The 27,356-nt window shown below is 39.9% G+C and overlaps 1 protein-coding gene across 1 annotated transcript in view; it reads left to right on the top strand.

Annotated features, from left to right (window-relative positions):
* Window positions 1-27,356, top strand: part of malrd1 (MAM and LDL receptor class A domain containing 1) — a 51,411-nt gene that overhangs the window by 13,505 nt on the left and 10,550 nt on the right. The window contains exons 11-23 of the mRNA XM_054623308.1: window positions 1,660-1,747; window positions 1,859-2,038; window positions 2,162-2,318; window positions 3,405-3,561; window positions 3,661-3,771; window positions 4,902-5,115; window positions 5,201-5,448; window positions 7,309-7,594; window positions 13,996-14,241; window positions 15,085-15,242; window positions 21,883-22,063; window positions 24,971-25,099; window positions 25,193-25,354. Of these exons, the coding sequence (XP_054479283.1) occupies window positions 1,660-1,747; window positions 1,859-2,038; window positions 2,162-2,318; window positions 3,405-3,561; window positions 3,661-3,771; window positions 4,902-5,115; window positions 5,201-5,448; window positions 7,309-7,594; window positions 13,996-14,241; window positions 15,085-15,242; window positions 21,883-22,063; window positions 24,971-25,099; window positions 25,193-25,354 (2,317 nt within the window). The remainder of the gene's footprint in view (window positions 1-1,659; window positions 1,748-1,858; window positions 2,039-2,161; window positions 2,319-3,404; window positions 3,562-3,660; window positions 3,772-4,901; window positions 5,116-5,200; window positions 5,449-7,308; window positions 7,595-13,995; window positions 14,242-15,084; window positions 15,243-21,882; window positions 22,064-24,970; window positions 25,100-25,192; window positions 25,355-27,356) is intronic.

Raw genomic sequence — 27,356 nt, 5'->3', positions numbered from 1 at the left:
CTTTTCCAACAACAGTAATTGTACCTCACTGATTGTCGAAACACAGTCTTTGTTGGTTTCTCCACTGTTCCAACAATCAATGACTCTGGTTTGAAAGATTGAGAGAGAGACAAAATAAGCAACAAATATTAAAAAAGAAGTAACCACCGAAACATTTTTCACTGTAACAGTTACCCTGTTATCCAGCACATTCGTGATGACAAACATGACAGAATAAAACATAAAAGCATACTTTTTTGGGTAGAAAAGACTATTCCTGATGCTTACAGCAGTATTTGAATGTTGTAGCTGGTGCAAATTAAGTTCGTTTTAAAGTCATTATGTACTGTTGTGTAGTCTACTATAATACCACTTAGATTCACATCACATCGTGCTTTAAATCATTTGCATTTCCTCCCCTTGTGAAATCAAAGACAGATGTATAGACATGAGCGACGGGTAAACACAGATCCCCAGCAGGCAACAATGAAACACTAGTGAAGCAAAGAGCCTGCGATTAAGTGTAAACTACAGGTTTTCATGATGATGTATTTAATAGCTTCACTACTCGACATTGATCCCTCCAAGATGGATGTTCTGCTGTCATTACTAATGACTGAGTGTAACTTGACAGGCAGTTAAAGGCTTTCTCTCTGTTTTACCATTGAAATCAGGAGCTCTGTTAGTCAAGTTAATTGACAGCAGAAAGGGTAAAAGTGAAAAATAGAAGAGACACTAGTGAATTGAATTCAGAGTCAGGCTGGTCCTTTTGTTCCCACAGTGGGTATGTTGCCAGAAAAATAAAAGGATAATGATTAGATATCAAGATAGTCAGTTGTACCATCTAACTCCTTCCTAATTTGCATTTGAGATTTAATAAGACAGTGTAAGCACATCTAATTCACAAAAAGTGCATGTAAAAAAACAACAACAATGAGATAAGCAGCATTGAAGTTCATTAAATTGTTTCCAGAGCTGGTTGCCAAGGCAGCAAGTGGAAATGGCTTATTATTGGAAAAATATTTCAAAACATGTTTGCGCAACACTGCTGCTTGAATCATTCTAATGTGACTTTCTAAATCCTACTAGTGCTTTGAATAAACATTTAACAGGCTTTATTTGTTTATTCTGCAATACACATGTGTGTCACTACAACAACATTATCAGCAAAAAACATTTTCTATTTTTTTAGGTTGAAGCTGTTTTCTTTGAAAGCTAATATCAGGCTCTGTCAGTTCAATATTTCCAAAGAATGTTCAACTTCTTGGCACCAATTCAACAGAGCTGGAGGCTGTTGATGCAACTCATCTGAAGCAATCATCTTTAAGCTAATTATTTGTTGCGTTGGAAAGCTGCTGAAAAAACCTTTAAATTCAGTGTATGTAGCAACACAAAGTGGCAAACAGGCAAGAAAATACATTCAAACACTTAAACATTGAAACAAAAAGCATGGTTGTACCTTTCTAAAAGGTTCGTTATTTGGTGATTTGGTTTTATATGTATATGGTAAAAAGAATAGCTGTAGACCATTTTCAAACATAAAATCAATAGCTTTGATTAATGATGACTTCATACCATCAATGCTAGCTAACTGGCATGGCTTACTGTAAAAAGGATTAATAAACAGTTGGTGCAACCCAAATTTTAAATTAACTGACATTATCTTGTGTTTATTGTCAGATTCTGATAGAAGGGACAGTGGGAGATGATTTTAATGGGGACATTGCCATTGATGACCTTTCCTTCCTGGACTGCGACCCATATGATGGTAAATAACTCTGCCATAGCAGAAAATTTGAACATTTTTAGGGCAATGTCTGTGTTTCCCTATTATAATATTTCACCTGTTGATTTTTCTTTAAACCGTGCTTTGGTCCAGGAGAGCTCCCCACGGCGAACACCACGAACCCTTCAGTGACCACCCCGGCCCCCACAGTTCACCCCCATAGCTGCCCTGATGGAGAGTTTGTGTGTGGGAAACACGGGGAGTGTGTTGCCAACAGCAAAGTGTGCGACTTCAGGCGGGATTGTTCTGATGGCTCGGATGAAGAAAACTGTGGTAAAATATTGATATTTTCTACATTGAAAGATTTAATTATTGCTTTTTAATGTTTTCACAGTGCTGTGTCTTGTTTTTTCCTGCCCCGCCTTTTTGTGATAATTCACTTTTCTCGTTCTCCAGTGAAGGAACGGTGCGATTTTGAAGGCGGTGACACTTGTGGTTGGAAGAGCGAAGACTCCTCTTTGGTCCCAATCCACGCGTTTCGCTGGTCACCTGACCAAGGGGAGAGCATTCATGATGGAGAGCAGTACCACCGTCCTATTAATGACCACACCCTGTCAGTACCACCAAATACTATTAACAAGACAGTAATATCTTAAAAGTTGATAAATCAATATATCTGCAACTACAGTAATTATTTAAAAAAAAAAAATCTCTGATTGCAACTTCTCAAACTATGCGTATTTGATTTGAGTAAATTAAATATTTTTCTAATTTGGACAGTTGGTTGGATAAAACAAGCAATTTCCAAATGCAATCTTAGATTATTCGACATTATTTTAGGCCTTTTGTTTTACAATTTTCAGACAGTTCATAGACAAAAAGATGAAAGATGAATAAGGAATATACTGGATGATGAAAAAGAATAAATAAGATGTCCCTAAAATGGGGGATGGGGAGTAGAAAGAAGAAAAGCAGAGCAATTAAGTGCTCTTTTTTTATGCCGTAGGACTTTTCTCTCTACTGAAAGCTAAATGTACTGTGAGCTGAGTGAGTATGGCCCATCTATAGCGGATAAACCGACCGGATTGTCCTTATCTATGTTTTATTGAGTGACCAGTGAGCACAGAAATTGGCACTTTGACCACTAGATTTCAGACATTTCTTCCCTCGGGCCCTCTAACTAAAACTCTCCTTCCTCGCTCCTGAAACAACCTTGACTCGCTCTCCATCGATAAGTCATGAGTGAAATGGAGAGGGGAAGCTGTGTCTTATCCAACCCAAGTCAAGCCACGTCTCTAAGGGGAATATAAAAGAAGTGAAGCAACAGTTGAGAAGCTGGAACTAGAGATTTTTGGGCATTTTTGCTTGATTGAAAAGCACTTAAAAGAATAATCAACGTCGCAAAAAAAGGTCAATTCCAGAGAAAAAATGACTGCTCAACTTAAAAACTATACATCATTACTCAGTAGGTAAAGATGGCGCACCATTAAAGCAATCAGTCTCCAGAGGCCGTCCTCAGATCAGTAGTGTTTAATACTTATATACAAGAAAATAAAAACAATGACCTAACTTCACTCAGGTGTACAACAATCCAAACCCAACAATGACTCTTAATGATGCTAAAATTCACTGTTGGACTCTCACAAGTTGGGCACATAGTTCTGATGTTTTTCTGTGCTTCCTGTCTTTCCTCTGATAGAGGTGGTCCAGAGGGTTGGTACATGTGTGCAGACAGTTCAAACGGCGGCTACGGTCAAACCACCTCCCTCCAGACACCTGTCATCTCCTCCACCGGGCCACAGTGCACGCTGGTCTTTTGGTACCACATGAGCGGATTCACAGTGGGGTCACTGCAGGTAAGACGATTAAAAATACCATATTCATCGGGAGAAATTGTAATCAGTGTAACGGGTTCATCAGAAAACTCATGTCTATTATGTTCACTATATTTTCAGGTGCTGTTGAAGTATGGAAACGTCACTCATGAGGTTTGGTCTCAGACTGGTAACCAGGGCAACAAATGGAGACGAGGAGAAGTGTTCTTGGGGTTATTAAACGGCTTCCAGGTCTGTAAATTATTAGAGATAGAGAACGTGTAACATAATCAGACTCTATGAAATGAAAAGGTTCATATTTTTGTAGCCAATAATACTCCATCAAATGTCTTTGTTTCTCTTGCATTGGGTTGTATAAGTTTCCCACAAATATGTTTATTACTGTCTCTTCAGTTGTAGTTCTTTTTATGCTTTTTGAGCCAGTGACTGAGTTTACTGCAGTTTGTTCAATTTTAAAGGGGCAAAAAAGTATATTTCCATTAGCTCAGTGTGGCATGTTCTAACTACATTCTGAAGATGCTGCATACTTTAAAAATATATTACATATTTATATGTTATTAAGTGAACTGTGCCAGTGGCATTCATTTTTGTGGGTTGTCCGTCACATTCTTGTGAATCCAATAACTTTGAAGAAATGTCTTCAAATCTGGCCCTGCCAATTATTCATTACTAACTTTTCCTAATTTTTGAAATACTTGCACTTGTATCTGGTGCTTAGATAAGAATAGTTTACAGTGAAGAGCCCTCTTGACATGATTTCAGTGTCATTATAACTTTCACATATATAGACAGCGGATCATTGACATTCAGTTTGAAAGACAGCCTCTTAGCGGCTTTTCTGTGCACATCAATGTAAGTGACCTAATTTCTGTCATGGCAGGCTAAATTGTATGCGCAGACTTGATGATCAATGAATTGACTGAGCTTAATGAGTCTTAACTTGTGAGCGTGACAGTAATCAGAGTTGCAATACCTTCGTGGTGTCTGCCTGCTGAGGTTATTCCAGGTCAGTGTGACCACACAGACAGAGATCCTGCGTCATTGCAGTGGAGCAGACATCTCTTTGACCAACTACAATGCACTTTGACCATTTAAACTGGTGCATGTTAACCTTTGTCAGACCGGACACACTGAGATCTGCGCTGCTGGTACATCTGCAGCTGAAGGAACCTTTTCACACTGAGGAGCTTTGGGGCCAAGTGCCCTTTTCTTCTTTTCACTTAGAGCTTCATAAACTGACAGCAGAACATCACTCATAGGAATAGCAGCTATCGGCTCTTATGATGTTAAGCGTCAACTCCTGAGTCAAATGATAGTTTGACAGACGGGATAAAGATCCTAGCTTTGATGTTCTTTGTCAGGTGGCGTTCAGGGCGAAGCGAGGGATCAGCTACATGGGCGATGTGGTGATCGATGATGTCAGCTTCCTGCACTGCTCCCCTCCTCTTCCTTCAGACCAGCCATGTACACCTGAGCAGTACGCCTGTGCCAACGGCCACTGCATCCCTCAGGACAACCTGTGTGACTTCATCAACCACTGCGGGGACAACTCTGACGAGGACGCCTACATCTGCAGTGAGGCCTCCTCTCATGTCTGACTGATGACAGATACTTATATCGATAGCCTGGATCGATTTAACTTGTCTTTGCTGTCTTTCAGAGGGCTTCAGTGGGCGCTGCAGCTTTGAGTTTGACCTCTGTTCCTGGCGTCAGTGCCGACAGGATGACTTTGATTGGCTGATCAAAGCGGGCAGCACCCCCACAGTTGGCACGGGGCCATCGAGTGACCATACCTTGAGGGACCCCTCGGGGCACTACCTCTACCTGGAGAGCTCCTTCCCCCAGGCAGCCGGAGACGCCGCCCGCATATCAGGACCCTTACTGAGCCGCAGGAGCTCACAGTGCAAGGTGAGGCGGAGGTCGAACTGCAACCAAAAAACAAGACAACACTAAAGATTGGTTCAAATTTTTAGTTCATTCTGTAAACTGGAAAACAAGATCAATATATTGACAATCTATTTTTGCATTGATGCTCCCTTGAGAATAAATATTCTGCATAGATTATATAGCTTCAAATAAAGAATTACCATCCACAGTAGTAAAAGTAAAATGCAAAAAACTATGACAATCAGAATAGAGGGAAAACGTTAAAGACACACTAAAAAAATGTAATAAAACATTAGCACTCCTGTGGTTTACCTGACATGAATGCTAACATGTATTCTGAGGATCTAATTTACTGCAGTTGGTTCCATTTTAAAGGGGCAAAAAAGTATATTTATATTGGTCCCTGTCTGCCATGTTTTAACTACATACTGAAGATGCTGCATATTTTTATATTATCTTGTATATTGATGTGTTATTAAGTGTTCTTAAGACTAAAGAGGCAGCAGAAACAGTGTTGTAATCAGCTGTAAAGCTCACAGATGAAATTTGGAATCACTTTAGTTTAGGAAATAACAAAAGCTAACACGGACCAACTCACTATATTTACAGTTATCACATTTGTTTTAGTTTGACTTTATGGGAACAAATTAGAAGATCGATAACACACGTGTCTGTTAAACATATAAAGTAGACGTTGGCTTAGTTTAGCATGCAGACTGAAACTACGAGGAAACAGCTAGCTTTGCTTTGTCCAAATGTAATGAACCCTGACTTTAAATGTATTAATTTTGAATCCCTTCACAAACAAAGTGCCAAAACAAGTTGTGGTGTCAGGGAGGTAATTTGCTGGACCATTAAACAAACAAAATGAATACCGTGTTTATATTTCCCCCTTTTTTCTTTATGCTAACCTAAACTGAGCTCCTGGCTGTAGCTTTGTATTTAGCAGACGTACATGAGAGTGGTATCGATCCTCTAATCTAACTCTCGGCAGGAAAGTAAATAAGTGTGAGATGATGAAATATTCCTTTAAGCTTGCAGTTGAAATTGTGTTGCAACTTAACAAGCAATCACAAATTGAGTGTATGTGCTTGTGCACTAAATAGTTTGTCTGTGTGTATGTGTTAGCGCCTCCCATCTGTCGGCCCCATGCTCTACCGGGAGCGATGACTTGATTGACTGCTCAGTTTGCTCTGCGCGTCGGGTCTGTCTTCTCCCACTTCTGACCTGTCAATCAGTCACACAGTCAGCAAAAAAGGCCCCAATTAAAGTGAAGGGAGGACTGTGCAGGGGAGAAGTGAGAAGGAGGAGAAGGAGAGAAGGACGGGCAATCTCTCTCTCCAGAGATGGAGGGTGTAGTTGCGCTGCTGCAGCTCTTACACGCCTCCATTTGTAGAGAGAGCCTATAAAACATATCACTGTCTCAGTTCTGTGTGTGAAGAGACAATGAATCCCCAAGCTTTAATAAAGACGAGGACTGAAAGGAAAAAGTGATATCGATCTAAAAACTGGATTCAAATTTAATCACCTTTCTATGCCCATAATTTTGGTTTCTTTCCATATTCTGCCATGAGGAGTAATAGTTATTGTCGAGAGAGGAAAGTGAAAAAGATAATGGAAAAGAAAGCAGTGTCAGAGTTCCAAACATGTGTGTGTCTATGTAGTAGTCAGTAACAATGTGTAATATGCCTGTTACTCTTTACAACACTCTGATTGCATAATCTATTTTTCTTCAAATATGTGGCTCCAAAAAAACAGCTATTATGTTATCCTCTTATACTGTTTATATGAGAAGAAATTGTAAGGTATCATTCACATCTGCACACTCTGTAAGTCAGTGCCTTTTTTTGACATATTCTTAATTTCCCGTCCTTTGTCCAGATGCGTTTCTATTTCCACATGTCTGGAGACGGCATCGGGACCATCAGCGTGTTCAGTAAAAGCGAAGGGCATCTTCACCTCTTACTGAACGTGACGGGAGATCAGGGCAACTACTGGCAGATGAGGGAGATCCCGCTGAGCCACAAAAGGGACTTTCAAGTCATGTTTGAGGGCAAGGTCCAAAGTCCGAAGGGTGACATCTGCCTGGATGACATCACTTTCTCACCAGGGTGTCTGCTCGCTTTCTCAGCTACAGTAGAGGACGATACTCCCCCGCCTACTGCAGGTAGGTACTTTGTACCCAAGGTACTTTGTCTCCGTTGTTTTATGTATGATAAGCTCTTTTTTTTTTCTCTGCTCCAGCTGTGTTCCCCCTACTTTCCCCTCCGAATCCTGCCGGACCCCCCTTGAACTCAAAACATTACAAAGAACTGCTGTATTTTTCAGGGACTAATCTCTTTGATGTTGTTATCATGACTTTCATCCATCACATTATAACTAAATTTGATTTACTTTAATCCTACTGTCTCCTTGAGTTGCCTTTCAAAATAGTTCTTCATTCTACAAGAACACAATGTCACTTTGGTCCACCACTTTGGTTTGGACTTAAATATCTCAACAACTGTTAAACGATTTGCTTTAAAATCTTGTACTGACAGTCATGGTCCCCAGTAGATGAATCCCACAACTTGACTCCGGTTCTTTTCCTTTAACGCCACCACGAGGCTAACATTTTGTATTTCTAAGTGAAATATTCAACAGCAACTGGATGAATTGCCATTACATTTGGTTCAGCTAATTATATTGATTTGTAATAACTTTTGTGATCAGTTAACTTAAAGGGAAAACTTACCACCTTTTTATGTGGATGTCAAATCAGCGTTGTTGCTAAATGTATGTAAAATTCCTCAATGCGCCCTATCTATTGACCGAGAAAGCTGAGGTCTCCTGCTCACGGAGCCATGCCAGCAGTGCCTACATGTACAAGGATGCATTGCGTGTGAGCATCTGATGCCTGGTGGGTTACTGCCAAACATATCCTCTTGCACAGCTAATGCTGCTGCAGCCTCTCGGCCGTATACTGTGGCTGATATTAACTAGATAGATGTACAATGTCACTAACATGGCTTTAGATCTGCACCCTAATGCACTTTATCTCGGGGGATTTTCTGCCCCCAGAAAAGTACATGAATGAGACTTTGATTATGCTTGATGTTTTGATATAGTTTTGATCCCATTTACTTTTATTCATCACTATGTTTTTTTTGATTCTCTGTTCACTATTGAGGCACACGAGAAAAACTGTTTCATTCAAGGTCACACTGGTGAATAATTGGTATACAAAACAGGTCATTTGGGGCGTGAAGCATTCCCTTTAAGCTGAGTAGACAAAGACTATGGTTCAACAAGGCACTGTCCTTGCAAAACAAGAATAAGAGTTCAAAGCCTTGCTTGTTCGTACTGGAGCAATAATAAAAGGCCACTGTGTTTCTGCAAAGGACCGGAGCCCAGAGGAAGGCCAGTGTGTCGCTGGTACTTTGTATTTTATTGTTGATCCTGAAAGAACTACAGTCAATTACAGCTTTCTAATTCCATTGTGAAAGAAAGTTCTGGGATGGCAGTCTTCTTCTTTCTTTTACTAAATAACTGTATAGCTTTTGGGCTGTTTTTACCTCATGAGAATATTTCGAAATGTTAAAGAATGACTGACAGCATGTGTAGAACACAGCTGTGGATCCCCAAGTGCCGAAAATTGGATTATTTATCTGATTAAGGAAAGATATTGCGTTACTAAAATGTAGATAATTGCAATTTTAATGACCTTCACTGTGATAGTTTGCTGTTGAATGAGCAATAAGAGGATTATTGGCTGCTGACATATCAGAACCATGTTTTCTTTTGGAAGAAGATAACTGGCAGTTTCAGAAATTGATGCAATTGTTATAAAGAAAACAAAATTAGATTCACCTAGTCGTCATAATCATGACCAAAAAATGTGTCAGACCTCCGGGAAATTGAGGACATTCCTAAAATCTGTTGGATGTTTCTGGGTAAACATGGAGCAACATGATAGACTCTCACATATACTGTTGTGGTGTAAACAGGGGAGTTGTCTTTTATTGACATCCTGTTTCTACCGGGCTAATGTTGAGATATGAAGAAAAGGCACAGTAAAAATGTAGTTGTCTTTTGACAAGAATCAAAACTTCTGAAATTGTTCTGAAGGAAAAACTCAGAGAGACTCTGAAACATTTGCTTGACTTAATCACCGTCTGTCTGAGCACTGACTGAGTAGAGCAAGCTCTTTATCTCAGACCTGGTAACCATTCATCTATTAGTAGTTTGTCTGCATCCTTTACATTCTTTAAGAGGGAACCCTTTAAGAGGCGAGAGAAACGAACAAGAGCTGATTCATTGCCATTGTTACTGCGAGTATAATTGGCCTATTAATTTTATTGCCTTTCTTTTGTATCGGATGTCGGGGAGTTGAGAGAGTTTCTGGATTGTCTGTGCTCAGAAATGGTGAGTCTGTGTGGACTCTGCAGGAGTCTCCCTGTATTTCTTAGATGAGCAGGAGAATGCTTATCTCCAGCAGCAGAAGTGTGAATTTTTTTTCTTTTCTTTTTTAAGGTTTTCCTCACAGCTGTCTCTTTCTCTTACACATTTCACCGTCACCTTGTCCCTTTGCATTCGTCAGTATAAGTGCTAACAGTGAATAGTTAGCCCCCCACAGAGTCGGGGTATTAATCAGTCCCTATGGAGCTCTGAAGTAGCGCTACATCACTTTGATTTTACACAGTTCTGCGTGCTAATGATGCTTCCATGTTAATGCTGTTTATTACATTTTCTATCCTACTCTGCTTGAAGCCTTTACATATACTTTAGAGGATCAAAAGGACGCTTGAATGATATTTCTGTGTTGACCAGCGTTTTGATATTGATTTCTGCTGAGAAAAGTTGAACACTTAAACACAGTGGAGGTGAATGCAGCGTTGTTTGTGATGTCTTTGAAACAAAGCCTTCTTTACTTTGAATAATCAACAGATTTACTGTGATAAGTGCAACTACTTTCTACGGAACAAATAGTCCCTTCCAGAGTAACTGCAAAGGTCCTTGAAAAGAGATGTTGCTGTTAAATTGAATTCACCTCCTTTGTTTTGAAGTGGAGGTGGTATATATATATATATATATATATATATATATATATATTTATACTGTAAGTGACTGTAGCTTGAGTAAAGGCGCTGGGCACATCTATCATAAAGACTGTAAAGAATAACAAGGTTGAGAAATAACAGAAAGAAGAAATGTTGCCAGTAAGAGAGGGCAGAAATGACAGAATCATTTTCAGAACAAGAAAAAGCAGAGCAAATAACGCAGGATGGAAATAGAAAGGGATGTGAGTCCGTGTGAGAGTAATATTTCTTGAAGGTTAAGACGTGGAGTAACAGCGCTGCCCTGACAGTGAAGCTCGTCTTCGGGCGTGAGAGAGAAGTGTCTCCTTAGCTGCTGCAGGCTGCAGAGAACGTACCGTGCTGATGAGGCCAAAGACAGCAGGAACTGTAATTATAAACTGCAGCGCCTCGGGGGCATTTTTCCTCCGCTGCTTCATTTTATAATACTGTCACTTATTATATGATGGAGTGGTGAGACACACTGAATCATGTGCTGATGCGTTTTTTTGTTTGTTTATCTTGGCTTTAACAGGATTGAAGATTACCTTCAAACTATTTTAACAACAAAGCGCTGTCAACATTGGTTTAGCACATTGAGAGACCACTATGTATATTTTTATACCAACTGCATGACAAAATAAAAGAATAACGTGAGCAAATCAGAATAAGAGTCCCAAATGAACGTCTTGCCAGTCTCTGCTAGAGCAATGTCAGTCTTCATGAACTGGAGCAGCAGGAATCTTTACCTAATGAGTAATGAAAGTGATGAGAATGATGCATTATATTACATTCACTGGAAGGGAAATGGAAATATCTCCCGCTCACAATGCTAATTCGAGGGCTTCATTGGCAATCTCTTCTCCCTCCATGTCAATTTGCAAGTGATTCTTTCTGTGAATGTTCTGTCACGTCTGAAGAAAGGCTTAAGTAACATTTACTGTACACTGCCACACAGTCACCGACAGTGGCCACTTTAATAGGTACAGCTGTACAATCTAATGCAGTCCAATATAACAGCCCTGCAAATAAAATCTACCTCTTACGAAGCTCATAACGTTCAGTTTTTGATGATGAATCGTGTGCTTATTATTGAGGTCGTAGTTAAAGATGTTCTTGTCACTTCTCTACTCACATACATGAGGCAGGCTGAATATTAGAAAAACCTCTGAATATAATGCACCACCACAAACAATGGCGTCAACGCTAAAACATGTAATTGAATTAATAACAGTGATCGTAAACTGATACTGTCATAACATTATTACAACAGATGGGTGAAGCCAGCAATCACTTAGACTAGTAACTAGACTTGTTCTCTCTGTCCTCCTCTTATCGTCAGTGGCCTCTGATGTCATAAATTTAATGTATTCTTCAAATTGAAAGCTTTTGATCACAATGCGCATCCTGGCGATGTTGACTTATCTGTAAGAGTAATGTGGTTATGATGCTGTCACTGTATCTGTGTGTCATGGAGCAGGACAAAGAAAGGCAGGGACCAGGGACATGATGAAGCTTTATTTAGACATTATTAAAAGAAAAGAATGGAATAAAAATTACAGCATATGGTCGATACAACAGATCACGTGGCACCTTTTCGTTGGCCTGATTGGACAAAATCCTTCACTTTATACATCAGAATTCTTATTCCAGAAGTAAGATTTCATTAAAAAGTTGATCTGGGGTAACATCCTTGCACCAGGGGGCAGTGTGCCAAAAAGGGTGACAGATATACTGTATATGAGGACATTTGGTCACATTACAAACAGCAATGTGGACCCACAAAGTTTTCCATGTAACAAGATATGTACTTGAGTTAATGAGGACAAATGAGTACATTCTGGAAGTTATGGGTGAAGAACTGCATATGTAAAGAGATGAAGCTGTTCTGGGAGAATTATTAACTTCAACCATTAACTATTCTTTAAATAAATCCACCAGTATGCTGCACATCAGGTGGTGAGGCAGCCCGGCTTCACAGTGGGGAGCCGTGGCTTCCTGGCTTCCTATGTGCCTTTTGTTGCGGCACATTGCTTCTGGTCCTCTGCATCCGAAGAAGAACAAAGGATTAGGGGGGGGGGACTTATACCCCTTTCTCTCCTTTACTTACAGGGACCACCCCTCTTCATCACGCCTCATCTCCCTTTCTAACACTCCCCAAAAACCAAGCACTGACCCTGCTGGAATGCCTGGCGCCCAAAAGAAGCAGATTACAGCCTCCAGCAGCACCGTCACCCTATGATCCGCTGATGTGCCCCCATGCTTCCTTGTCTTCTTAAGCTTCTTAAAAAAGAAACTGATTCTGAATGCAGATGGTCTCCTCACTCTTGAGATGACTTCTTACGCTCTGAAGTTAATACTGAAGTCTTAGGTTGCTGTTGAGTCTGGTGAAGAACAGCGTATATAGAAGATAAAAAGACAGTATGCTGATTTTTTTGTTTTTTATCATTGCACTATTCAATTTTTAAAGGAAAAGTTAGACATTTCAGGAACTATTCTTATGTGCTTTTTTGTGGAGACTTGATGAGAAGCTCGATAGCCTCTCATGTCTGCAGGGTAAATGTGAAGCTACAGCCAGCACATGGTTAGCTCATTTTAGCATAAAGGCTGGAAACAGGGAGAAACTGTTTGGGTGGCTCTGTTTAAAAGTAACAACACATCCTACCGGCACCTCTAAAGCTCATTGATTAACATGTTATATCTCATTTGTTTAATGTGTACGAAAACCGAAATATAAAGGAGACAACTTACTATTTAAAAGGTCATTTAGTGACGATGTTTATTTGCAGACTGCAGTAACTTTGTACAGATTAAACAAATACAATGTTAATCAGTGGCTTTAGAGGTGATGGTAGGTACTTTCTGATTACCTTTGGACTGAGCCATCTGTGTCACCCTGTTTTCAGTCTTTATGCTAAGCTAACAGGCTGCAGAAGCTTGATATTTACAGTACAGTCATGTGAGTGTTACATTACATTACAGTCATTTAGCAGACACTTTTATCCAAAGCGACTTACAATCAGTAGTATATTACATATCATTCACCCATTCACACACTGATGACAGGCTACCATGCAAGGTGCCACCATCAGACTCTAACTAACATTCATGCAACATCCAGTCCACACCGATGGCAAGCCTTCGGGAGCAACTTGGGGTTAAGTGTCTTGCCCAAGGACACATCGACTGCCGAAGCCGGGTATCGAACCACCTCTGAATGGAGAACTACCTTGCTCTCCACTACGCCACAGCCGCCCACAGTGTTATCATTCCTTTCATCTAACCTACAGCAAGAAGATGAACAGACGTATTTCTCTCCTCTTAACCTTGACCTCTGACCCCTAAGTTTCGCTCTGTACAATAAAACATAAACATGTGTCATGATGTCGACAGACCATGTCCTTGCTGGGAAACAGATTACTTTACATGTTAGAACATACACAGCTACACACTGATGTTGGGGAACAAACACAACCTGTCTGAAATATATTTTATGTGTGTGTCTCATTTTCAGGCTCCTGTCCTTCAGGCTCCCTGCCTTGTGAAAATGGCCTGTGTTTCACTCCGGGGCAGATCTGCGACTTCACAGACGACTGTGGCGACGGCACTGACGAGAAGGATTGTGGGACTTCCTGCTCCTTTGAGAACGGCCGCTGTGGCTGGAAGAGCTCCATGGCAGATAACTTTGATTGGACGCTGGGGACCGGATCTGCGAAAAGCATACGGCCGCCATACGACCACACGTTGATGGATGAAAGTGGTAAGTGTTCACAATGTACACACTTACAGCTAATTTAAAAGTTTTAAAATATCTCATTTAAATGAAGTTCCTTGCTGTTCTAGCCTCCTCTTTGGATTACCATTGTATAATTTAAGTGCACCTTCACTTCTGGGTGGTTTTGAATAATCAGAGTGAATGAAACTGAGCTGATTTTTTTAATTCCTATTAGTCAGACCTGAAATGCTGCAGTAGCTCTCCATGCTGTTTAATTCATGACTAAATCAATGTAGAGCAGGTGAGCCGTAAGGTGATTGATGCCGGGCGTCTAGGGCTGTAACACCATTATACAGTGTGCATGGTAAAAAGTGATGCACATGAATAAATGAACAGGTATGTACATTTGCAGACAAAACTTAGAATCCCGCTTTCGTGAGAAGCATCATGAATCCAAAATGGGAATGGCGGACACGGCCACTAACAATTTAAACTAGGAAGATAATTGGTGGTGAGAAAATGCAGACCATGGATTATATTAAAAAAAGGGTTTGATTTCATGAAGATCTGAAGGATTCGAACTATAAATTTTAAACTTGTGTTATGTTTATGTACATTCCTATAAGTTATAATGAAAAAAGCTCTCTGAAATTATTAGTTATGTAGAAAACAATTGCCACATTGAAAGAGACATGAATGCACAGATGCACTCCCTTTGTTTTTGCATTCAACCGTCAGCGATTACTCTGCGGCCCCTCGCCCTTGACAGTCCTGTAATTTGTCACTGGCTGCAAGAGCTGCTCATACAGAGATGGTTATCAATTCCTCTTTGCCTTGTCTCCTTCAACTTCTCCTTCATCACTTTATTTTTTTCCTTCTTCTCTTTAGGTCATTTCGTCTATCTGGAAGCTACACCGGTGGGACTCAAAGGCGATAAGGCTCATATAAGGAGCTCTGTTTGGAAAGAGTCAAGCGCCATCTGCAAGCTCTCCTTCTGGTACTACATTTCCCACATGGCCTCAGGAAAAATCCGCCTGCTGATCAAGGTAAACCACCTGCACAAGAAGGGAGTTTTTGACTAACACACTCGTAATAAGAAATTATGAACCTAACTGATGCCAGTTCATGATAGCTTTTTAAAACGAACCCTGCAGACCCGTCTCTTTCCATCAAGCGCTGTTATCAAAGCCAGATCATACTAAATCATATTAATACTGACAGTAATTATGTCATATTAGCGCTGCTGTGTAGTGTTGTCAGTAATTTTGTAGAAGCGAGAGGTGCGGCTGTCAATCTCTCTGTTTTTTGGATCTGTGTGTGTGTGTGTGTGTGTGTGTGGGGGGGGGGTTGAGATGAGTCACGGTGGTCGTGGTCACATCTTCGGCCCAGTTAAGCCTCACCACACCATCTGGGCACACACCAGCCCTGCCAGTCCTCAAGGCAGTCTTGCTTGTTTGGCATTCAGCCATCCAGTTTGTGCATGCATGGTTGACTTTTCAGGGATTAAGGTTTCTGCTCGCAGCTTTTCTGCCATTGAAATTCTGCTGTGATTTACTGTGGCTCCAGCCTGTGGTCTGTGTAGTCCCAACTTCATTTAACTTGGTCAGGTGCAACTCAAGGTCAAGCTGCAGGAGTTGTGCCAGAATAGATTCTTTTTTTTCAATGTGTGATTGTGTGTCTAAGTGTGCAGATTTGTCTCACATGCTCACTTATGCACAGCACGAGCATGATTGCTAGCGTGTCCTTGTGTGCGCTGCAGAAACCGTTAGCAACATTTTCAAAACACGTCAGCAGATAATCTTGCCAATTTGTGTCTTCAAACAGCAAGATGCTGGATCCCACCATGCAGAATTTGCATATCATTACTCTTGCAAAAAAAATGACACTTTCTCATTCTGCAGCAGCCAAGTCATAGAGGCAACAGAGCTCATGATGCGATTGTGTTTACATGAGAAAATCTAAATTATTCTCTAAGTAAAAGCTCCATCAGCAGTTAAAATATAAATATAAAAGCCTTAGTTTTTCTTATTGTAAACATATATGCCATAAAAAGACTGAAACCAAACATGAATTGTTGTTCAAAGTGATTGAGGACAGTAAAGGTTAACAAGATAGATACCACAGAATATGGCTCTTTTTTGCACAAATCCAACATAAAGACCAGAAACAAGACTTAGGTATAACCTGTATAGTAAAAGCCTGAATTTGAATATGTAAAAAGCTTTTTTCACTGCAATATATAAGTTCTGCAACTCTTTGGAAACTGCACAACCATGGCTAGAAGAAGGGAGAACTCAATAATGTGTCTTCTCCAGTATAACACATTTAAAAAACGAAAAACATGCAAGTTGAATTTCTTTGATAATTACTTTAAAAAAAATAAATGTGGCGTACAGAATTGAATGTTTTCTACAGGATCTGGTTAGTCCAAACATCTTGTTTTTGGAGGAATTTTAAACGAGACATATAGAATAAAGGGACTTTTAAGCTTTTCTATGATTAAACAGTGTATTTTTTTTTTTAAGAAAGCATTTCTATCAAACCCGCCAACGGGTTGTTAGGTTCAGGGTTGCTTGGAACCAATGGGGTAAGAAAGTACTGAGAAAAGTAGTGATTCATTTTTGGTTTAGAATATCAACAGGCTAATCCATTGAATGTTCTGACTGTACAGTAACTTCAAATATATTCATGCCATGTCTCTCCTAAACTGCTCATACACTCAATCTAGCACCTTTGTATTTCGATGACATATTAAGTGATGCCGTCTTGAATTGATTTATGATACAAATACTACCGCCCTACAACTGTATTGTATTGATCGCACTTTAAAGCCTGTTGTAGACGATGTAACACTGCTCCTAGAAATTTTTTAATCATGGGATTTTCCCAGTTTTCCAGTCAAGCCCACTGGCTGTTTGATTGATTACGTGTCTCTGTGAGAGACAGGGCATGATGGATGCATGTGGACTATTTTACACGTCCTGCTTGTTCACGTTTAGGTGGCAAATGTAAAACGTGGCCTTTTAAAGAAGGTTAGCTCCCCACATGAAAATGAGGCGATGGAATCACTCACACACTTACAAAGACGGAGATCAGAGGTCATCGCATCTGATTTTACACGTTGACTAAAGTGTGTGTGTGTTGCCTGATCTGTGTTCAGTGTGAGTGTGTGTGTGTGTGTGTGTGTGTGTGTGTGTGAGAGAGAACCAATATCTTAGTTTAGCTTTATGTCCTTATAGTCTCCCTTACAACATAAATCATATTAAGTGCATGTGTGACCTAGAAGGTTCAAAGACATTAGCACTTACAGATTATTGCTTTGTGCTATAATTTACAGCATTTTCATAGCATCAATGGTGCCTTGTGTCAAAACAACTACATAAAGACAAATATGAACACACATTTGCACAGGCATGCCTGCAAATACACACACCCTCATCGTGTAAATACAGTGTGAGGCATCCTTTAAAGGTTGGTTGAAGAACAAAGGCAGGTATGGTAATGATGCTGGAGGATTCAGTGGGAGGCACAGAGTCGGGGGGGGGGATTATATTTACCTGGCAAGTGTTTCCCTCTGTGAAGTCTCACAAGGGGCTCAACAGTCCTGTCTATTTATATCACCAAGCCTGTGAACTGCTTGACTCGTTGTTCATTAGTGAGTGGACCGGACATGGCAGGGTGTCCGTGTGAAGCAGGAGGGTGGTGCAGCAGACAATTTTGAGTCTGCAGTCTGATAATGATGTGTCATTGTCATGTATTCATCTGCTATTCAACACTGCACGTGATACATGTAGATTCAGCCAGAGAGCAGAGGGCATATTCTGTTTTACGCTTTTGATTTTACTTTATTATCAGGTGCAGATAGAGGTGTAAGGGACTAGAAATAACTGTGAATATTCTATTTCCTCACTTGAAGAAAGTGTTCACACACACAAACACACACACATCAGTTGAATAGCCGGCAGTCCTTCAGTGGGACACATTCATGTACAAACTGCAGCCCAGACCACCTCTGAATGTGTTCTGACAAACAGGATCTCAATGCATCCTGGGTGCATTCACACCTTCATTCACACCAAGCTTAGCTTAGCATAAAGACTGGAAACCGGCTTTATCCGAAGATAACAAAATCCACCTACCAGCCCCTCTAAGGCTACCTTTACACTGTAAAAAGTGTGAAAACAACAAGAAGGGTTTTGTGTAGGTTAATGTGTTAGCCGCATTCAAAGACTCCAAATACACATATTTCACAAAATGTGAAACTTTTACCGAAACATACTTTTTGGAGTTGAACGAGACTTTTCCATTTCATGCATGGAATATCCTACTTTCTCTTTAGACATCACGTACATTTCCTAACATTTTATGAGAGCAGGCCTTGCATGGTGACAAATCCACAATGAAATCATGATGAATGAGGGAAATTACTTCAAAACGATGCTTCATAGCCAGCCGCGTGCTCATTTATGTCGTTATCTATGGTGTAGTGGGTTCAAATGTGGCCTGCCATTATGGTGAACCAAACGTCCGCCCCTTAACCAAAGGAAGGATGTTCTTCCCAAGTAAAATATCGCATGACCGAGATAATCATTTCAACCGGTTCTTGTCTGAAGCGTTGTTGTAGAGCACTTTTCTCATATAAACATTAAGCTAATATACCAGTGTTGTAACATTTCTAAACTAAGCAGAGATGGAACACAGTAAGTGGATGCACTCTGAATTGAAGGTGATCCGGCAGAGAAACCGTTGCCAGCAGCTCCATACAATGAAAAGGACATGAATACAAATTGGATTTCTGCTCAGTGGAACATTCACTATATGGTTCAGATGTAGGGGATTTCAATAAAATAAGCGTTTTATTGTGATTGCATTTTTCTTTGTTCTATTTTGGGTCTCTTGGCTGTCACCAAGGGGGGATAATAGAATAAATTATGTATATTTATATACACTCTTCACTTTGAGCAAACGGAATTCGTGGTTGCATTGCCTTGGCTGCGAGCGCAGGAAATGAACCTTCAAATTGATCGAGTAAACGCCTCGACTGATTCGCCACCGAGACGTCAAGTGTGAGCTACACATGCCAGCGCCGCAACCTTCAAATTGATCGAGTAAACGCCTCGACTGATTCGCCACCGAGACGTCAAGTGTGAGCTACACATGCCAGCGCCGCACTCTCCTCACTCTAAGGCCGCTTTAATGGTTTGAGCTTTTATTCCATGACATAAATCTGGATAAATCCCGCTGTAACGCTGCCTAATAATCTATGCTCTGCCCTCACAGTAACAAGATTATTTCAAGCCAGGTCTCCGCTGGCGTAAAGCAGAGGAGACAGCCTGTGCCTGCCTCACCCAAGGGTGCATTTTAATAGGCTTTCAAACTGCAGAGTAGGATATGACATTGCTTGTCCTCTGGTCTCCAGTACATTAGACCCGGTCCCTTTTTTTTTTTTACTGCAGTCAAGCCTCCGGCCACATCTTGCAACTTCCAATACAGTTATTTATCTCTGTTTTGTATCATCAGTTTAGCTGCTCACCTGCAATGTCCAAAAAAAGTTTGAGACTTCTCAGCGTGACACTGTCTTCAATCTGAATTAATGATGTTCTGGACCTTCAGTCATTCAGTCACCTTTTTAAAAAGACGTGAGGACAAGGACACTTGTGAATAATTTCCGATGTATACCAGTCTTAATATTGGACTCGTGAACCTTGGGAGGATGGGTAGTTAAATCTATACTGTCTTCTATTAAACGCACTGCGGTTTAACCAGCCAGCACTCTGCATTGACCTGAAGCCGAAGAAGATCACTCCAATCACTTCAAGCGAGAAACAAGATAGAAAACAGACAAAAAGGGATGTGATTTATATGCAAGTCACAATGAGGACACTTGAATCTATATTTCTTCCTCTCTAGCTGGCAGGTTGCTTACAGATGTGATGCATCCAGCTTGCTTCTGGATTTCAGGTAAAAGATAAGGCTGGCAATATTTTGCATTCTCCTTATCGTATTATTAAAAGACCAAAACCAACATGTTAGTTGTTCTCTCGATACTTTGCCCCAAACCCAGTAGTTCAGACTGCAGACGTGAACCTTTGAAAATGGTTCATGAATATAAACTTTGATTTCCTAAACAGCCGGACACGGCAATCTTTGATGGGGACTATTTTCAGCGTTGAAATGCACAATGCAGCTCTTTGGCACAGAGGAATAAGATCCGGCTTTGGCTGCACAGGATCAGGTTCAATTCATTGTTGGTTTTGATCTTCAAAAAATATATAGAAACACCAGCTTTTTCCTGAAATGTTTTTTGTTTAGTTTTATGCTTTGCTTTATGCTTTTGATGTAACTGCTGTGGACTGTAGCCAATGCTGCAGAGAGGACGGTATTATCTTTCTTCGCCTTCTTTATTCATCTTTGAAATAGATTTGTCTGAGTTGTCTCAAATTCAATGTTTCTCGGCTTAATCTGAAGGCTACAGTATTTATGAAAAACATAACCTTTGTACTTTCTCTAAAATGTGTTCTTAAAAGCGGAGCTCCAGCAGATACTTTGTAGTGGCTAAACATTTTGGCATATAAACGCAGGTCTCAATTAGTAACTTTTTTTGACATAAACAATATTTTCTCTTTGTCTTGCACCATGATGTTTTTGGTGCGCCTGTTTTTGTTACCTTGCTGGCTACAAAAGAAAAGTGTCCTCATCTTTGTCTGTTTAGTTTTCATCCCTTTTTGGTATGCCAAATAGGTTCGTCACTGAAGGGCAAATGGGTTTTAAGAGGATAAAGAGAGGGTTTGTGGGTGCCATAAAAACAGGTGGTAACTGTTTTGGAGCTTGATCAAATGAATGATTTATAATTGATAATGTTATTTGCTAGTCCAATTTTTTTACAAGTCATATTCATACTGGTTTAAATAAACAATTTGATAGTATTTTCCATCTTTGCAGAGCAAGAGTTCGGTGTGAAGTAATCAAAGGCTTGTCTCGGTTAGACGCCTTTCTCAACTATAAACCGGTTGAGTTCAGTAATTGATTCAAATAACAGCCCTGGCTATTCATTGCAGTTTCTCTACTGCTTCAACAAGTACTGTACTAGTTCCTCTTATTCTCATGTCATAACAGTGTATCTTAGATGTGACGTGATATGACTTTGTAAATGTCTCATTCATGCTCTTGACACCGCATTGAAATACTGGCTCGCAACAATGTACATCCCCAAAACTCCTTTCAAAGTCACATTGGCTGTTTCAAAGCGGTATAAGTCATGATTTAGTGTCTGGTTTGTACCATGGGAAAAGACAGAGAGGCCTTACAGATGAATACACATCGGCCTGTCTCCTAATATGTTCCATATGTGGCATGAGAGAAATCCATTACCATACCTCGGGCTGAGCAGGGTTTCATTCTGAATAGCAGGTTTTAAAGCAGGGAACTTATTACTACGATGTTATGCTAATGAGACTTTAATGAGTCCTCTCAGATGATTTTCACTGTTTCTCAGCTTGTCGTCCCAAGAGTTCATTTCAGCTCATTTTTAACTTCTTCACTGTTGACAATGATACTCAACGTTTGACGTATATGTTTCTGATAGTAATCATAGCTGCAGGCTCTATGCCATGATCACAGTTGACGTCGTAACCAAAAATGCCACCACATGGTCGTCCCCTTTGTCAACGCCGCTCTTCTCCTCAGACGGAGAGCCATTTGTGGGAGGCGTGGAACAAGACGGGGCATCAAGGGAACAAATGGAACCGAGTGGAAATCCCTCTGAGGCAGCTGAGGAACTTTGAGGTGATATTCGAGGGGACCCGCTCGAGCGACCTGAGTGGAGGAGCCGCCATCGATGACCTGGAGTTCAAAGACTGCGCACCAAGTAGGTGATATGAGGAAGCACACACATTTTTTAAGAAGTGTTGCCTATTAACCGAAACAAAATAAACTATATAATCATTCCAATCATCTTAAAGTATTATCAATTGTACATAAGTACGTTACTACACAAGTGGTTTAGTGATCAGATGCTCATTTAAAGACATTTTACGACAATTCACAAATCATGCTTATTTACCAAGAGTCAGATGAGAGGATCAATTTCACTCTCATTCATGTTTGCAAGCGTGTTAAGTATGGAGCCAGAGCCTGCAGGCGTTTAGCCTAGCTTAGCATAACGACTGGAAACAGAGTCAAACAGCTAGCGTGGTTTCTTTCCGAGAGTCTGAAAAATGTATGCTAAGATAACCAGACTGCTAGCTCTAGCTTCATACTCAATATTGTGGATTTTTTACTTTAGTTTTACTTATTTAATATTCTTTACTGTTTTTATTGCTTATTTTACTATGTCTCTTGTTTGCACTATACTCTATGCTGCTGTAAATCCTGTAAATTTCCCCGCTGCGGGACTAATAAAGGATTATCTTATCTTATCTTATTAACAAATATATGACTGGTATTGATATTTTTGCAATTAAGCGTGTTCAACAAAAGGTTTACTTGTATCATATACAAACAATAAAGGAAACTAGCAGATAACAAAGCTGCTTTGCTTTGTTATCGTAAAAAAGTGATTCACCTTTGTACCAATCCCTCGCAGCACTTTCATCTGTGTGTGTGTGTGTGTGTGTGTGAGCTGTTGAAAGTGCAAAAGTGGGCAGAGGAAATGGGAAATGTCTCGAAATTTCACTGTCCCTAAATGGAGCACTGCAGTGGAAAGCATGTGTAAAGCCAAAAATCTCACCACCTGGCAAAGTAATCAGAGGCACTGGTGTTCAGAAAACCGCTGCACATACAGTGTATTAAGGTCTCTTTGTGCAGAATTTAACTTCTTCCTTCTTTCATTTAAAGTCATTTTACTGAACCTTTGAATGTTTGAGCAAAATATTCATGAACTCATTTATTGTCAGTCAGCTTTTCATACCAGTCCATTTCTAAAAATGCATGTGAATATCTTTGAACATGTGTTTGAAGATTACTGAATTACCTGTGAATTGACCATCCTTGCAAATGCAGTAAAACATATGTTAAAAGCACACAAACAATTTAAATTTAAAAAATCTAAATTTCTGTACTTGATGATTTTCTCTCTTGCTATCGTACAAGCAAGCAAGATAAAACTATCCTGTGAAATTATTTTATGATCTTTTCATCTGATAGTTTGAGGTATTTTGATTCTGCAGCTGGCTCACTCGGTTCATGAACAGAGAAAGAGAAGGAGAGAGTTAGAGCGTCTTAGAGGGAGAAATTATTTTGTGGGATGAAGGTTGCTGTCAAACGCTGTTTGATGTTTATGGCCGACACAGATGTTAGACATTAAACAGGACCTGGCACAAGGCTGGACACCATGTGGGATGTTTCCTGGCTCTGCCGAGGCCGTTTGCAACACGCAAATATTAACACACTCGCACAGAGAGACATAAACACTGAGCCACAGACAAAATGAGAGATGGATCAAAAACAGGCTGAGAGGCGTGCATGCGAGGACCAAACGTTCTGTCCAAAACTAAACATCACTTAACCACTGGACAAAAAAAACAACCCACTAACCCCAACTAACATCTGGATTTTTTATTTGGAAGTTTACACTCAGCATTCATGAAAATGACTCTGCAGTATTCACAGGTATTTATCTGCTCCAGTTCAGATCGGCAGGGATGGAAACATGCTGATTTCCCCGTCGTGATGCTATTTGAGGCACGTTGAACTGACAATATAATAAATCAAATCAGCAGGGATTTGGACAATAATCATTATTTAGATATGTACAATTAAACATACAATTAGAATGCTCTCCTCAAAGCGACCAAACTCTATTAAGAAAAACTGTTATTTTACCACACTGATCATAGAAAAACACCTCATTCAAACTCAACAGAAAACATTAAACTAATCAAAACCATCTTATGTTAATCTTTTAACTGTTCTAACAATCACCAACTCTGGTCAAAATAAACCCTCTATTCACAAATTTTTGATGTTTCAAGAAACCACTATTATATCCGCGCCTTACCAGACTCCATTGACAGAAGCAGTAGTTTTACCTCGCTCACCATTGTAGAACACTCTTCATTCAAACTCAACAGAAAAAAAGTAAAACTCATCTGGGTTTGTCTTTCCACTGTTCCAACAATCATCAAATCATCAACTGGTTTGAGGGTTTAAAAGAGAGACAGAATCAGTTACTGCGGTAAAAAAGGGAGCCGCCACCACCGTAACATTTTCTCTATTTACTAACCCTGTTTTCCAGTGGGTTTGTGATGAAAAACAATAATTGTCTACTGGCAATGGGAAATGAGTCTATTGCCTATAACAACTTCCATGAACTTAAAATACATGCTTAAATGGATTTTTTTGTTACTCTATGATATTATTAACCATGCTTGAACTCCTGGAATTAACTTCAACTATTTGCCAATTTCAGTTATCATTTATTGTCTCTGCCTTTTTGATGTTCAAAACCTTCCCATACTGTAACGTCCTTATATGCGTGCTGTCTCTGCTCCACCTGATCTCCTCTCTTTCCTCTCTGTTCTGTCTGAAACGAGGCTGATGATTCTCCTGACAGGCCTTTGTGTGCTTTTGTTTACTGTCTTCTCCACCGCTGTGTCTTATTAAAACAGAAAGTTTTAATAAGACACAGTGGTTCATCAAAGCATTTTTCCCTGAACCTGTATTTGATTGATCAGAATGGAAAGAAGTAGTTTTCCTGTGTCGGTCGTAAAAAAAAAACAAGATTACCTGATGTAGATTATAAACATGAAAGTTTCTCCCTTGTGTGTGTTTTTAGATGTGGTGGAGCCACACAGTTGCCCTGAAGTCACAGACTTTGTGTGTCACAGTGGCCACTGCATGGAGTCCCACCTGGTGTGCGACAACAAGGCCGACTGTGCTGATGAATCGGATGAGATGGACTGTGGTGAGTAGAAAATGGGAAATAGTTTTTTGGGGGAGTAGCAGAAAAACAATCTTTCAACCCAGACTTCTCACTCTTTCTCTCTCTTTCTCGTAGAACACATAGTGAACTTGCCAGGCGCTTGTAATTTTAACATGGATGAAAACCAGTGGGAAGACACCTGCCAGCTCTCTCAGGACGCTGATGATGACTTTGATTGGAGGACCGGTCATCGAACTGAGACACCAGGAGCTGGACCTGACGCTGACCACAGTCCTGGTCAGTACCGTCTCTTCTGCCAACCGTGTCTCTGTTATAAACAACAAGTCCTTCAAACTAAACAACAGAATATGTTGTTTGTTCAGCAATTATATAATATTCAACTTAAGCATTTACTGAGCTTACATGCCTATCAGCAGGATGAAATCATGTTCCGCAAATGATGTCAAATTCTAAATATAAGCCCAAACATAACTTAGTTAAGGTTAGGAAAACATTGTGGTTTGGGTTAAAATTACTATTTTGTTGAGGTTTCAGGAGCCTTTGCCTTTGTCTTCATGGTTAGCGTAATGACCATGTGGATCAGGTAGGTGAATAAACTGCAGTCATAGTTCAAAGAAACCAGAAGAACAAACAGAAACAACCCATGAAGTTGTTTCTCGTAGGACTATACTTTATATATGACTCATTTCCACAGAAACAGAAATACTTAATGAGAGAAACATAATACCACCTGAATAATTCATTTTTCTTGATCACATTTTCTTATATTTGTGTTTGGGCGGACTCGGCTCATGTTGATCATCATCTTGGTTAAATATTGAAAAGTTGAAAGTGTTTACTTTAGTAACACTGAATTGAAATTACAATCTTTCATCGACCTTAACCAAAGTGCTTTTGTTCCCTGAAACTCACCACAGTACGTGATTCTCCCTTTAGGTTTAAACTACAAGTGGCAGCTTTAGAAATAATTTTGACACACACAAGTTTGAGTTTTCTAACCTTTGACCTTTTCATCATGGCCGAATGAGCACTTGCCAACACACAGCTATAAATTCCCACTAAGGATCCTGTTAATGTTCAAAACTCTCTGCATGTGTTTGCTTTCTGTCTTGTTCTTTAGTGGAAGATTTATAATCCTGTCAAAAAGAAACATTTAACAAAATGAATAACAAACAACTTCCTCTTCCTCCTTACATCCTCCATGTTTTCAGCTCTCAGGCGGCTCAGTGCAGCGCCTTTGTAATTACAACCCGACAGCTGGGAAATAGGAGCTTCATACAGGAATGTGAAGGCGGGTTAATAATACATCGTGATCAATGTCAGCCTGAGTCAAACTGAGCTTAACAGTATTGGACTTGTTGTTTATATTGTTGTTTATCAAAATGTGATTTTTGCTACTGATTAATTAAAAAGTTTCTGGTTGGTGCTAAGGTTACATTTACACACATACAAGGCAATGGGAACCTTCATGTGACTCTGTAATTTGCATTCGTTAATTATTGTTTTGTACTTGGCTGTCAGTTTTTCTTTTTGTTCGTTGATGCAGCTGGTGTATAGGGCTTGTCGAAATGACTCAAAATGATGTTGCGAGGGTGACCTTGATGAGGAGAAGATAGCAGCATGAAAATAATGAAAATTCTTATTACAGTTCTGGCAGGAGTTCATTTGTGGGGAAACACTGTACAGTTTGCTTGACTTCCCAGATAGAAAATTCAGTAAAATACATCAAGAAATGCAGGACTCACCTTAATCCATCAACAGTAGTACGATTTATGTTGTGTAATTGTGATTATTATATTATTGATGGACTGCTCTGGCTGTCGCTACAATCAGGCTCCTCCAGCGACTAACCAAGAAGTGCTATTTTTCATTTGGGATCCATGTGGGGGAAACCACACATCCTACTTAACATAAGCAAGAACACAACAAAAAGATTATGCAGATAGAAGGGAAGCAGATGGAATGATCATTTTTACATCATTACTGTCATTTTCATTTAAACACAATTTGAAATGATTATGTTATGTTGTTTTTTTTTGTAGAGATCCATACCAAACAAAGACATTTTCTTAAGTCTGTAGAATATCATGTGTAGACCAGGACATCTTTGCAGCATGACAATATTCAATTTAAAATGAGATTTTGACCCCCATTTTGCCATTTAATAGTTTTGATTACTGTTTTTTCAGTGTACTGGCAGGAGTATCGTGTATCTAAGTCATCATATCCTCCAATATATTTGTAACAACTGTGTATTTTTCATTATTAACTCTTGACT

This window comes from Anoplopoma fimbria, chromosome 21, assembly GCF_027596085.1.
Source record: "Anoplopoma fimbria isolate UVic2021 breed Golden Eagle Sablefish chromosome 21, Afim_UVic_2022, whole genome shotgun sequence".
Taxonomy (NCBI): Eukaryota; Metazoa; Chordata; class Actinopteri; order Perciformes; family Anoplopomatidae; genus Anoplopoma; species Anoplopoma fimbria.
Note: the sequence above shows the minus strand (reverse complement) of the source record. Positions and strands in the feature narration are given on the sequence as shown.